The sequence below is a fragment of the Apus apus genome, chromosome 2 (genome assembly GCF_020740795.1).
Source record: "Apus apus isolate bApuApu2 chromosome 2, bApuApu2.pri.cur, whole genome shotgun sequence".
Lineage (NCBI taxonomy): Eukaryota > Metazoa > Chordata > Aves > Apodiformes > Apodidae > Apus > Apus apus.
This window is the reverse complement of record NC_067283.1, coordinates 76,347,753-76,360,960: the sequence shown is the minus strand read 5'-3', so window position 1 is coordinate 76,360,960 and position 13,208 is coordinate 76,347,753. Positions and strand designations below refer to the sequence as shown.

The window sequence follows — 13,208 nt, the reverse complement described above, 5'->3', positions numbered from 1 at the left end:
ATACAGGATGGAATAAAGATAAAGTATGATTGCAAAATATATAGGCTACAATAGATGAACAGAGAAATAGTTCTAAATAGCAAAAGGTTCTAAAAGCTTGTCTAAGATATACCAATAGGCAAAACCCACAGGAAAAGCTGTGCAGTGGAAAACAGACTCATCTGCAGTTCAGAAAAGCAACCTTCAAATGAGCAGAAAGATATAAGCAGGTGAAGAATATGACAGACAGATAGCAGTCAAAACTGTAAGAATATTATGAGTCATACACTTTGAAAGTAAGGAAACGAAAAAAGTGAAAGAAGATAAAATACCCAGTAATCAATATAAAAACTTGGACAGCAGTAGCCAAGTTGAGTTCAAGTTGGGCTTTGGCCCTCCTAATTTTCTCCCTGCATTGCCTTACTACATCTCTGTCTTCCTCATGAGGAAGGTATGATGGAGCAGACCCTGCACTCCAAGGGGTGCACAGATTTATTTCAAATTGATGCTTCTTGCATGTTTTGCTACTTGTACATTTCTTGTGATGCTTTTGGTGAAGAAAGCAGGACATTAGGCAATAACAGCCTTCATTTATGAACAGTAAAGAAATATTGTGGATTAAAAGTTTACTAATTTACTTACTTATTAGGTCATTAAAGTAAATTTAGTACACTGATGAATATTTGCAATCTTGCTGAAAACTGAAAATGTATTTAGAAAAACTTAAAAGCTCTGAACTCTAGTTACTATCTACATTATACAGTGTAGCTCTAAAAGGAGTGAGGCATGTAAGTAAGCTTACATAGTATGATATGCTACCATGCCTGTCTTCTTTCTGGCATTCAGATGAGCACATAGAAGGTTAATATCAACATGTCATCACTGTGGTTGCAGTACAACTTCCAGAACAATCTTCTTTACCAGGCAGTGAAGTGAGGCTGACAGGCTTGTAATTACCAGGGTCTTCCTTCTTACCCCTCTTGAAAATTGGAACATTGGCCAGCTTTCAGCCAACTGGAACCTCTCCAGACTCCCAAGACTATTGAAAAATAATGGAAAGAGGTCCTGTGAAGACATTGGCCAGCTTTTCAGTACTCTGGGATGAATCCTGTGGGGCCTCATCCAGCTAAAGCACCAAGTCTCAAACAAATCCAGTCAGCTGGTATTTTAACATCCCCCTAGCAACAGTCTTCCAATACAGGGCTCTGGGGGTGCCAGGCCCCATCATCAGTGTTGAACACACAGGCAAAGAAGGCATTAAATACCTCTGTTTGTCATCATCCCTATTTGTGAGGTGACTGGCCTCATTAAGTAATGGACCAATGTTATCTCTGATCCTCCTTTGCTGTCAACATATTTTTTTAAGTCCTTTTGTTTTCCTTCACAATGCTATACAGCTTGAACTCTAATCAAGCTTTGGCAACATGAATTTTCCCCCTACAGGGGTGAACAGCATCTCTGTAGTCCACCCATATCACCTGTCCTCATTTCCAATGCCCATACACTTCTCTGCCTAAATTTTAGAAGATCTCGGCTCATCCCACCTGCCTGATGCCCTGCTTGCTTGACTTTCAACACTTTGGAATTTCCTACTCCTGCACTCTTTAAGAGATGCCTCTTGTTAAGTGACCAGCATTCATTGACCTCAACACTTTCAAAAGCAGAATTCCAGGGGATTTTATTAACTAGCTCCTTCAGCAGCCTGAAGTCTGTTCTGCCCATATCTAGGCTTGAAGTTTTACTGTCAGTTTTTCTCCTATCTCCAATGATCTGAAATTCAACTATTTTGTGGTCACTGTGACCAAGACAGTCACCAATCACCACTTCACCCACAAGTTCCTCTTTGATCAAAAACAATAAATCGAGAAGGGCACCTTTCATAGTTAGGTCCTTTAGTACTTGCACCAAGAAGATATCTTCAACATGATTCAGAATTTTCCTGGGCTTGTTTGTGTCTGCTGTACGATATTCCCAGTTGATGCCTGGGAATTCAAAATCACTCATAAGGACAAGGACAGTTGATCTACAGATATCCCTGATTCCTTATAGAATAATTCATTGGTGTCATTGTCTTGGCTGGGTAGCTGATAAGAGTCCCACAAAAACATCCCCTTTATGTGTTTTCCCCTTCATCCTTACCCAGAGGGTTTCAACTGTGTTGTTGCCAGCGATACGTTCCATACATTGCAATCTTAAACACACTGCCAGTTGCCTGCCTCACCTGCCCTAACAATCCCTTCTGAAGAGCCTATAACTCTCCATCATGGCGTAACAGTCACAGAACTCATCCCACCAGGTTTCATGTACCACCAATGGGTGTAGCTCTGGGAGTGGTCCAAAGCTTCTAGCTCCTCTTGTGTATTCCTCCTGGTGCACACATTAGTATAAAGATATTAATGCTCCAGTGCCGCTCCAGTGTACTTAGTACACCATGGAGCAGACTGAGGAACCTCACTAGAACACTCTCTGTCAAACACTGTAATTATTTAGAATTTTAAAATTAGTATTATATCTCCATTTGTACTACTAATAAGCAAAAATTATTAAGCTTTTCAAAATTCTTCCTAAGGAATTGTATGCACCAATTAATAATACCCCATATTACAAAATGCTGTTGCTTATGCATCTGACCAGCTGGCATGATCCAGGCCACAACTTTGTAGCTAAGACAGGAAATGAAAATCCATTGCAAACAGATGAACTCAAGCAGCTGTTTAAGGGTCTTGAAGCTGTTATTCATGAGCGAGTTAAGGGAGGAACTGAAAGCCCAAGAGAATAATGATAATCTCTACCTTCAGGCACTGCATTAACAGCACATGAGTAAACATATAACTCCCCTCAGCTGCAGAAAGAATAGAAGTGGAGACAGCTCTCCATTCAGTGTTTATCACCAATGGGGACCTTCAGTGAAAATGCAAGGAAAAATTTATTCATCTTTCAATGGGCTAATTTAGTGATCTTATTCTGATAGTTCTTAAGGAGGAGGATGATTCACCATTAACTACTTTCTATTAATATTTAAATTTCAAATAACTATAAATTAATAATCCAAATATTCTAATTAGAAAGAGATCTCAAATCACAAAATACTCTTTCTGGATGCACTTCCAGTATTTGGACAAACAAAATAGAAAAATAGTTAACCCATGAGGCAGAATTTCAAACATGAATTACTTTTCAGAGGACAGGTAAATTATCTGTCAAATAAAAGGCAGGCATTTGTGCCCCAGTGTAAAGCACTCACCCACTATAGACATTTCAGGAACACTAGCAGTGTAAATTTCTTCTGGAAATGTTGGTTCATTGTCATTGATGTCATGGATTTTGATGACAAACTCAGATTCAGGTTCCACTGGTCTCAGAGTTCTTCTATTAATAGCTTGGGCACGCAGGGTGTAAAAGGCTTTCTCTTCCCTGTCAATTCTTCGAGTGGCATGAATGTCACCTGTTTTCTCATCAATTATAAAAAGAGTACCAGCCCCATCTCCTGACAAAATGTATTTCAGGGATCCATCTCCCTTATCCTGGTCAGAATGAAGCTGAAAAGGAGGAAAAATAAGAGCATTTTATTTAGAAGTAATATGGTTTGGTTTTGGGTTTTCCTTTTACCTTTTCTTTGTTTTGGTTTGTTGTGGGTTTTTTTGGTGTGTTTTTTGTTTGTTTGTTTGTTGGTTTTTTTTGTTATATATTAAATCATTCTTTGTGCAACAAATGTGATTAATATCAACAAAACAAAGTAATTTCTATCACCATTGACTGGCAGTCATAGTGTCACACTGAAGCATTTGTTTCCTAGCTTAGCTCCAAAAATCTTCTGACTTGACTCTTGTGGCAGATTTGAGTTTTGCAACAACACCTGTTCTCTGCTAGGAAACCTTTGCACCACAATTCTTGAAAAAGATTTTTATGTTAATACTGACCTTTTCCTTCCTTGAAGAGATTCTATTAAAAATTCACAACCTGCTGTGCTAGTTGTAAATTCACTAAGCAGATGAAGAACATGGCAGAATACAAGACAATTAAGGAAAATAGAACAACTGGTTCCATGTCATACTAAACTTAAAATAAAAAAATAAATATTTAATATTTATATTTCTGCTATATTGGCAAACTATATTTTGAGTCATTATCACTTTGACTTCATCAACTAATGTAAATAGCCTAAAGGAAACAAATTTTTAAGCATTCAATATTAATTTAATACCCATTATGTTAGTAATATACAGCTTAAATTAATCTATTAATTACCTGTATTACTGACTGACTTTAGTACAACCACCAAAAAAAAAAATATTAAGATAAATCAATTATCAGTGTGGTTGGGTTATTTGATCTTTTGGATACACTTACCATAATATATCCTGTCACCTTTTTGCAAAGCTCCTTCCAGTCTCATTGATTTCATAATTAACTGAAAGAATCTAGCATTCATATTTACTTTCACCATGAAATGTACGCTTTTTAATGTTTGAATACAGCAGAAGGATTAAATCAAGTAGAAGCAGTGATGGAAGCTCTGATTACAGAAATGAAGTGCACATATAAAGACTTTTAAAAAATAACACTTAAAAAATGTCTCAGAAAGTTTAAGTCAGAACTAGCGCACTTTTTCCTTTGTGAAAATAGTTGAACACACAATAATGGAATTTTAGAACTGCAGCAAGACCACATTTAATCATGTGTAGGGTTTTCATTAATTTAAGCTCACAATCTGGCTCCTGAAAAACATGTTATAAGTAGCTTAATATAAATATCCCCTTGATGTCCAGTCTCAGAAATATTTTTTTAAATTTATTTTTTTTTCTATGGTGGCCTTCACAGAGTCACAGAATCGTCACAGTTGGAAAAGACCTCTAAGATCACCTAGTCCAACTGTCCATTTGAGGGCAGGGAGAGGGAGAGGAAACACAATCAACTCAAGCAAACAACAACAAAAAAACCAAACCAAACCAAAAACCCACCACAACCATACACACTACAAAACCAACAATAACACACAACCCACAAAAAAAACCTACTAGAGCATGTCCTGAAGTGCCACATCTGCACATTTCTTGAATATTTCCAAGGATGGGAACTCCACCACTCCAACACCTCCACTGTTCCAGTGTCTAACTACTCTTTCAGGAAATAAATTCTTCCAAATACTTAGTCTGAACTTCCCCTGGTGCAACTTCAGGCCATCTCCTGTAGTGCTAACATTATTCCCTTGGAAAAAGAGACCCACAGCGATCTCACTACAACCTCATTTCAGATAGCTGTAGAGAGCAATAAGGTTTCCCTTCACCACCCTCTTCTACAAAATTAACAACCCCAGCTCCCTCAGCCTCTCGTTATAGGACTCATTCTCAATCCCCTTCACCAGTTTGGATGCTCTTCTCTGGACACGCTCCAACAGCTCAATGTGGGGGGCCCAGAACTGAACACAGTAGTCAACGTGCAGCCTCACTGATGTATTTTCTTCCATAGTATCCCTTTCAAGGCAGTATCGAAGTGGAATATTCAACTATTAGTGTTTTGAATGTGGCTTTCCTTGCCTTTTGTGCTGAAACCAAACATTCACAGTGGACTGCTGGGATAAGGTAACTTCTTACCTCCACCAAATTCAAACTTTAGATATTTTTTTCCCAACTATATTAGCAAAAAGACTGAAAAGGGAGTTGAATGTAAGATTTTGAGAAATCTACATAATGGCTCTTAGGGATCTGATAGTCGCACTTAAGAGTAATATATTTGTAAAGAATACCAACCTGCATAGTTTAGAAGAACACTTTATATCACTTTTCATTTTCTAAAAAAGTGTTAATAGTTTCAATTCAGATTAGTAAACTAATTTAAATGTAATGCATACACATAGCAGTCCACAGTTTTTATAGAAAAACCTCAACTTCACAATTACATATCAGAAGGTCTTCTTGGGTGATCATGAAACACAAAACTACAGATACAACCAACAAGGCTTCCAAACATAATTAAAGGAGAGAATATATGTGTTATATGTAAGTAAGAAAAGAGGATACCTCTGAATTAATTTTCTTAGCCCTTATTTGAATTCAGATTTTATTAGAGGAATCAAGATGGCTAAAGACCTCCCTATGCAATTGATCACCTTGGATACCCCTTATCCAGCTCTGAAACACATGAGCAGTGTGTCAGTTAGCACAGTAAAGTTGTTTTTTTTCATTTTACTCTGCAATTTAAAACGTTCAGCAAAATATTTCTCTGCTACTTTTAGGATAAAATGTTTCTAATAGTTATTTTGGCTAATGGGCATTTGTGATTCATGTCAACCAAGCTGAGAAATGGAGAGACATCTGTTTCATTTAGCAATTTTATTGCACAAAATTATATCAGCAATGAAGAAGTGGGTTTGTTTTCATATCTGTCACTGATATTTTGCAAACTCTTTTTTCAGTGAATTTCTTGCCATTGTTCCACAGAAATACTTCTCTTTTGAGCTGTCAGTTATATACCTACTTTATCTATAATTTTTCCCACTGCATAGAAAATCAGAGTATCTGTTGGTTTTACTTCACATAGCCCTGTTACATCATACAGTAACTGTAATTACTGTGAAAAGGAATTTTACATATTTGGTGCTCTGTCTAAACTTACTGAATAAACTCTTGAATTTACAAGGATTTAATATAAATTAAAAAGGCAGGTACTGCTAAACAGAAGATAATATTTAAAAACGTTAAAGGAATGGAGTGTTAATACTTAAAAAAGAAACTGTGTTACCAATCCAGGAAAAACAGAAAAAAAGGTTTTAAAAAACAGCTTTCTTTTTTCTTTCAATTACAATAAAAACAGAGTTAATTAATATATATTGCCTTGTTCTTCAAGTTAGACATAACCACTAATAAAATAAGTTACTAAAAAGATGTCACAATCAAATTCAGCTCAGTATCTTTTTAGATCTGTAAAATATGTTTGTAGAATAAGTTTCAGCAGACTTTAGATCAACATAATAATACTGCTTTAAAATCACTTGAAAACTACAACTTGGGAAATTCTATGTTTCAATTATTCAAATCAAACCTGCCAATTACAGTAATGTGGGTTTTCTTTTTCTCCCCCTATGAATTCCACCCAAGTCTGAAATCTCCTGAATTAATATAACAGTCATGGACTTTTTTTTTTAATAGCGTACAAAGTACTAATAATGTTTTCACCAAAAGACCAGAAGAGGTTACTGTGAAAATGAAAAATTAGGTTAGTCAGACCCCTTTTTATCACACAAACTACTTTTGGAATCTGAGAAATATTTATGTCAGTGCCAGATAAAGGCTTTAAGATTTGTCACACCTATTTATATTTAAATTTCAGATTCAGAAGTCCCTCTATCAATTTTCAGTGACTGGTATTCTAGAGACTAGAGATTGTGTTAACAAAATAGCTTTTAGTTTGAATTCTTACTTTAGGCATTAATACAGTTCAAGTTGCTTTTTTAATGTTAGTATGATATGATACACAGAATATTTTCCAACACAGTTTACAGTTTTTTGTAGTCTTTAACAAATGATAGACTGTTCTAATATTACCTCTGTAAACATATTAATTTTTTACTGTCCTACTTTGTAATAGTGATTTATTTGTATAATCTAGAAAATATTTTTCTACTTTCTTCTGCAATATAATTGTCAACATTTCAATTAAATCCAAGTATTACAGTAAGAATGAGACTTCAGTACACTCTTAATACACTATCCTTTAGATTCTATTCAGGTAAGCCCTGAATTTCTCCTAATTCTGAGGACAAATTTCAGGGCAAATTCATAGTATCATATAATAGAATCATAGCATGGTTTGGGTTAGAAGGGATCTTAAAGATCATCTCTTTCCAACCCCCCTGCATTGGCAGGGACACGTCCCATTAGACAAGGTTACTCAGGGCCCCATCTACCCCGGCTCTGAACACTTCCAGGGATGGGGCTTCCCTGGGCATTCTGTTCCAGTGTCTCATCACGCACATGATAAAGAATTTCCTCAAAATGTTGAACCTAAATCTTACCTGTTCCAGTTTTAATCCATTACTCCTTGTCCTCTCACTACAAGCCCTTGTAAAAAGTCCCCAGCTTTCCTGTAGGCTCCCTTCAGGTACTAAAAAGCTGCTATGAGGCCTCCCCGGAGCCTTCTCTTCTCCAGGTTGAACAATACAACTCTCTCAGCCTGTCTTCATAGTAGAGGTGCTCCAGCTCTCTGCTCATCTTCGTGGCCCTCCCTTGGACTCACTCCAACAGCTTCGTGTCCTTCTTATGTTGGGTGCTCCAGAAATGTGTGTGGTACTCTGGTGGGATCTCATAAGAGCAGAGTAGAGAGGGAGAATCACCTCCCTCAACCTGCTGGCCATGCTTCTTTTGATGCAGCCCAGGGCACAGTTGGCTTTCTGGGCTGGAAGGGCACATTGCCAGCTCAGGTTGAGCTTCTTGTCCATCACCACCCCCAAGTCCTTCTCCTCTGGACTGTTTTTAGCTTATTTTTTTATGTAGGCTTAAATTACATAATAATAACTCCACATGTTCACTCAGACAAAGGACAAGCCTCCTTCTCAGGTATCTGGAATCACTTGCCCAACAGGGGCAAGGATCGCTTGAAGATGTATCTAGAAGAATTATCACTCACCAAAAATGAGGTCACTCAATGTGAGAAGTCTCCTTAGGCAGTATCCTGAGATAAGGGGAAAACTTCCTCACAGACCTGCTGCTCCAAGGTAAAACGTAACTGAGGAGTTCCCAGCAGGAACTCTGTGTTTATGGACTAAGTCCGATCAGACCTGTGGTCATTCACTCATTCATCTACCTGGGCCAAGACACCCCACTGGCTGGGGATCCTGTTCATTGACAGAGTGTCCCACCCAGCAACCCCCAAATTGACCACAAAAACCAGGTTAATTACTTCCTCCTAGATTATGGGGGGTTTATTCTGCTCTCTGTCCATGTCTGCCAGCTCAAGGGGTTGGAAGGATATATGTTTTAGGATATATTTTTAGGATTCCTTTACACACCCCTGGTGAAGCAATATCTATCACAGGATTAGAAATACTATTTTCCCAGCTCCTGCAATCATTACTACAAACTGGTATCAGCTGCAAAACTTTTGATTTCCACAAACTAATCATACAGCAAAGGCATTTTTCATCACTAGACTTGAATCTTTCCCCCATTATTGTGGCTTATTCTGAAGGTAAGATACACAATCTGGAGAATGTAGGTGGGGTTCTGTCACTGACAAAATCTTCTTGGATTTCAGCTGAGAAAGGCAGTTTCTTTTTTTATGATACATCATATGAGCAGCAGAGAATCTTATATAGATGCATTGAATCAGCACACCAATAACCAAACTCCCTCCTCAAGCCAAGGTCTTTAGCTGATGTTCAGAGGGCTAGAACAAGAAAGTTTCAGCTTCATTAGACTGTTGCAGCTTTTACTCCGGTAGACGCGCAAGTGTTCCTCTAACTAACTAGAGACTAATTGAATTTCATACACCAAAGAGTTCTTGCGTAAGTATGTGTAAGTTCTCTTCCACTCTGAAGTGCCCTTGCTTTCTGGCAGCTTGGTTTAATACTTTCTGTAGATGACTGAGTATGGATAGGCAGAAGGGAATTCTTGTTTTAAAGGGGAAAAAAAAATCCTGATCTATGCCTGCTGTGCAGGACCCTATTCATTTAAATACTGAAGTAAACGAAGAAACATTTGGTTGTTCTCTTACTCAGCTTGCTGTGGCTCCAACCTGTATTCCTGCTTCCAGGAGTAGCTGCTATATACTAATTCTTATCTTCTCAGGATGGAAATACATCTAATAATATTTTCCTCAGACTTTTAAACATATTTATTTATGTCTTCTGTAGTTTGTCTGATTCTAGACTAAAATAAAAATCTATACTAAATACTGTATAAAGGATTAAGTAGTTTCTAGATCAATCTCTCTGTTCCACCAAGGAATGGCCTAGGAAATTCAAGATGCTAAAACAGCACATATCTTCTTTCTTTACCAAATTCAGAACAACTTTTATGTATTTTTTGGTTTAGTTTTGGGTTTTTTTAAGGAAAAAGTCACCATTAATCCTCATGCTCTGACAACAAGCAGGTAATTAAAAAGCAATTTCAGGTAAGTTGTTTTTTTTTTGCAGTAAGATTTTTTTCATTATAGCTTATATATAATTTCATAAAGTAGCCTAGTTATTAACGAAATAACTATTTAAACAGCTATAGTTATTATCATAATGTGCAACTTGCATTATACATAAAAAGCACTGTGTTTTTTTTTAAACGAATACAGAATACCATTAAGAATTGTAATGATTAGTTAATTTAGTCTACTGCTGAAGGCCATTCTAAAACACATTAAACCAGTGTGTCTTCATTTCCATGTAAAATCACTGTAACACGTAAATTGGTAAGAGATGTGAAGACTTTCAACCTTTATTATGGGTGCATTTTCTCCTCATGGATATTCTGAAGTACATGTATATTTGGAAGAGATGTATTTAGGGATAGCAACAAAATATACCACAGAGAAATTATTGCTAATGTCTGTCAACCCAGGAAGTAGAAAATATCTACTAAGGTGGGGGGTATATATCAGAATTAAGGAATAAAAAAATAAATAAATTAAGGAGATATTGTAGTAACCTCTAACACAGTAATATCCATGATAATATAGTATTATTGTTAAAATCAATGTCAATGAAGGGTAGAGAGAGAAAGAGATAGAGTAGATATATTTTTTTCATATGTCTCAGGAAACTGATGAATCTGAACTGATGCTATATTTAATATTATAAGACTTAAAACAATGAGATACGAAGATGTCGTAGATCAATTGCAAATTAAAAAAGCTATTGTTTAAGTCATACACAATTACATTACAGAGTGTTGAGGTTGTAAGGGACCTTTGGAGGTTTTCTTGATCAATGCAACCCTTCTCAAGCAGGGCCACTTAGAGCCAGTTGCCCAGGACTATGCCTGGAAAACTTTTTAATATCTCCAAGGATGGAAACTCCACAACCTCTCTGAGTAAACCGTGCCAATTCTCAGTTACCCTCACAAGATAAAAGTGTTTCCTGATTTTCAGAGGGAACCTCCTCTGTTTCAGTTTGTGCCCATTGCCTCTGGTTGTTTCACAGGGCACCACTGAAGCAAACCTGGCCCATCCTTTTTGCATCCTCCCTTCAGTTATTTATATATTTTGATAAGATCCCCTCTGAGTCTTCTCTCCTCTAGGGTAATGAGTTCCAGCTCTCTCAGCCTTTCCTCATATGTGAGGTGCTCCAGTCCCTTGCCCATTTTTATGGCTCTTCACTGGACTCTCTCCAGTATGTCTCTCTTGTACTGGGGTGCCCAGAATGGGACACAGCATTTCAGGTCCAGTAGAGTAGAGGGGGAAGGATCCCCTCCCTTTACCTTAATTAGGCAACATTTGGCCTAATGCAGCCATTAGCCATCTTTGCAGCAAGGACACATTGCTGGCTCCTGTTCAACCCTGTGTGCAGCAGAAAAACCAGGTCCTTTTCTGCCAAGCGGCTTCCAAGTTGGTCAGTACCCAGCATTTGCTGGTGCCTGGGGGTTGTCCCTTGCCAGATACAGGACTTTGCACTTCATCTTGCTGAACTTCATGAGGCTTCTGTCAGCTCATTTCTCCAGCTTATCAAGATCCCTCTGGATAGCAGCATGGCCCTCTGGCATATCAGCCACTTCTCCCAAGTTGGTGTAAGCAGCAAGCTGGCTGAGGGAACACTGCCCCATCATCCAGATCATTCATGAAGATGTTAAAACAGGACTGTACCCGATATCGATCCTGGGGTGTATCACTAGATACCAGCCTCCAACTAGACTTCATGCCACTGATCAGCATCCTCTGGACCTGGTCATAAAGCCAGTTTCAGTCCACCTCACAGTCTGCTCATTCAGCCTGTACACCAACAGATTATCTATGAGGAGCTTATGGGAGATAGTGTCAAAGACCTTACTGAAGTCCCGGCAGACAATATCAATTGCTCTTCCTTCATCTTCCAGGCCAGTTGCTTCATCACAGAAGGCTATTAGGTTGATCAAGCAGGATTTAGCCTTGGTGAACCCATTCTGACTTCTCCTGATAATTTTCTCATCCTTAATGTGCCTGGAAATTATTTCCAATATTAGGCACTCCCAATTCTTTCCCAGGGATCAAGGTGAGGCTGATTGACCTGTAGTTCCCTACGTCCTCCTTTTTGGCTTTCTTGAAGATGCAGCTGACATTTGCTGTCCTTCAATCTCTGGGTACTTCTCCCAGTCACCATGATCAGAGATTATTGAGGGTGACCTTGCAATGCATCTGTCAGCTCCTTCAGAACTTATGAGTGCCTCCCATCAGGGCCCATTAACTGGACTTAAAAAGGTCCAGTTTGCTTAAGCATTCCCTGGCCTGATCCTCATTCACCAGGGATACATATTCTTTACTCCAACATTTCCTCCTTGTCTCTGGGACCTGTGATTCCTGAAAGCTGGTCCTGCTACAAAATATTAAGGCAAAGAAGACATTCAGTACTTCTATCTTTTCCATGTCCTCTGTCCCAGAGAAGCAAGGACCTGCATCTTGCTGAACACTAGACCCACATTTCCTGTAGTCTTTCTTTTGTTTACTATGTTCTCTTAGAAGCCCTTTGACACCCCTGGCCAGATTCAGTTCATCTTTCCTAACTTCATCCATGGATGCTTAGACAATAGTTCTGTATTTCTCCCAGGTCACCTATCCTTGCTTCCACCCTCTCTATGCTTCCTTTTTGTGTTTGAATTTGGCAATGAGCTCCTTGTTCATCCACACAGGCCTCCTAAGATTTTGCCAAAGTTTGCTCTCCTCAAGTCCAGTGTTGTAAGCTTACTGTTCACACCGCTACCTCCCCTCAAGATTCTGAACTCCACCATCTCACAGTCATGACAGTCAAGGCTGCCTTTGGCCTTTACATCCTCAGTGAGGCCCTTCTTTTTGGTGAGTATGAGGTCCTCTACTTGTTGTCTCTTCAATCACTTGTAGAAGAAGTTATCATCAATGAACTTCAGGACCCTCCTTGATTATTTATACCCTGCTGTGTAGTTTCTCCAACAGGTATTAAGGTTTTTGAAATCCCCCATGAAGACCAGAGCCTGTGAATACGGGGCTCTTCCTATCTGTCTTTAGAGGAAATTTGTTCTTCCTGGTCAGGTGGCCTATAGCAGATACTCACTATGTTGTCTCCTTCACTTGTCCTC

At 38.4% G+C, this 13,208-nt stretch overlaps 1 protein-coding gene across 1 annotated transcript in view; it reads right to left on the bottom strand.

Moving 5' to 3' along the window:
• The window catches only part of CDH10 (cadherin 10), an 86,648-nt gene that overhangs the window by 29,896 nt on the left and 43,544 nt on the right, over positions 1-13,208 (bottom strand). Inside the window, exon 3 of the mRNA XM_051611635.1 lies at positions 3,224-3,518. Coding sequence (XP_051467595.1) covers positions 3,224-3,518 — 295 coding nt within the window. The remainder of the gene's footprint in view (positions 1-3,223; positions 3,519-13,208) is intronic.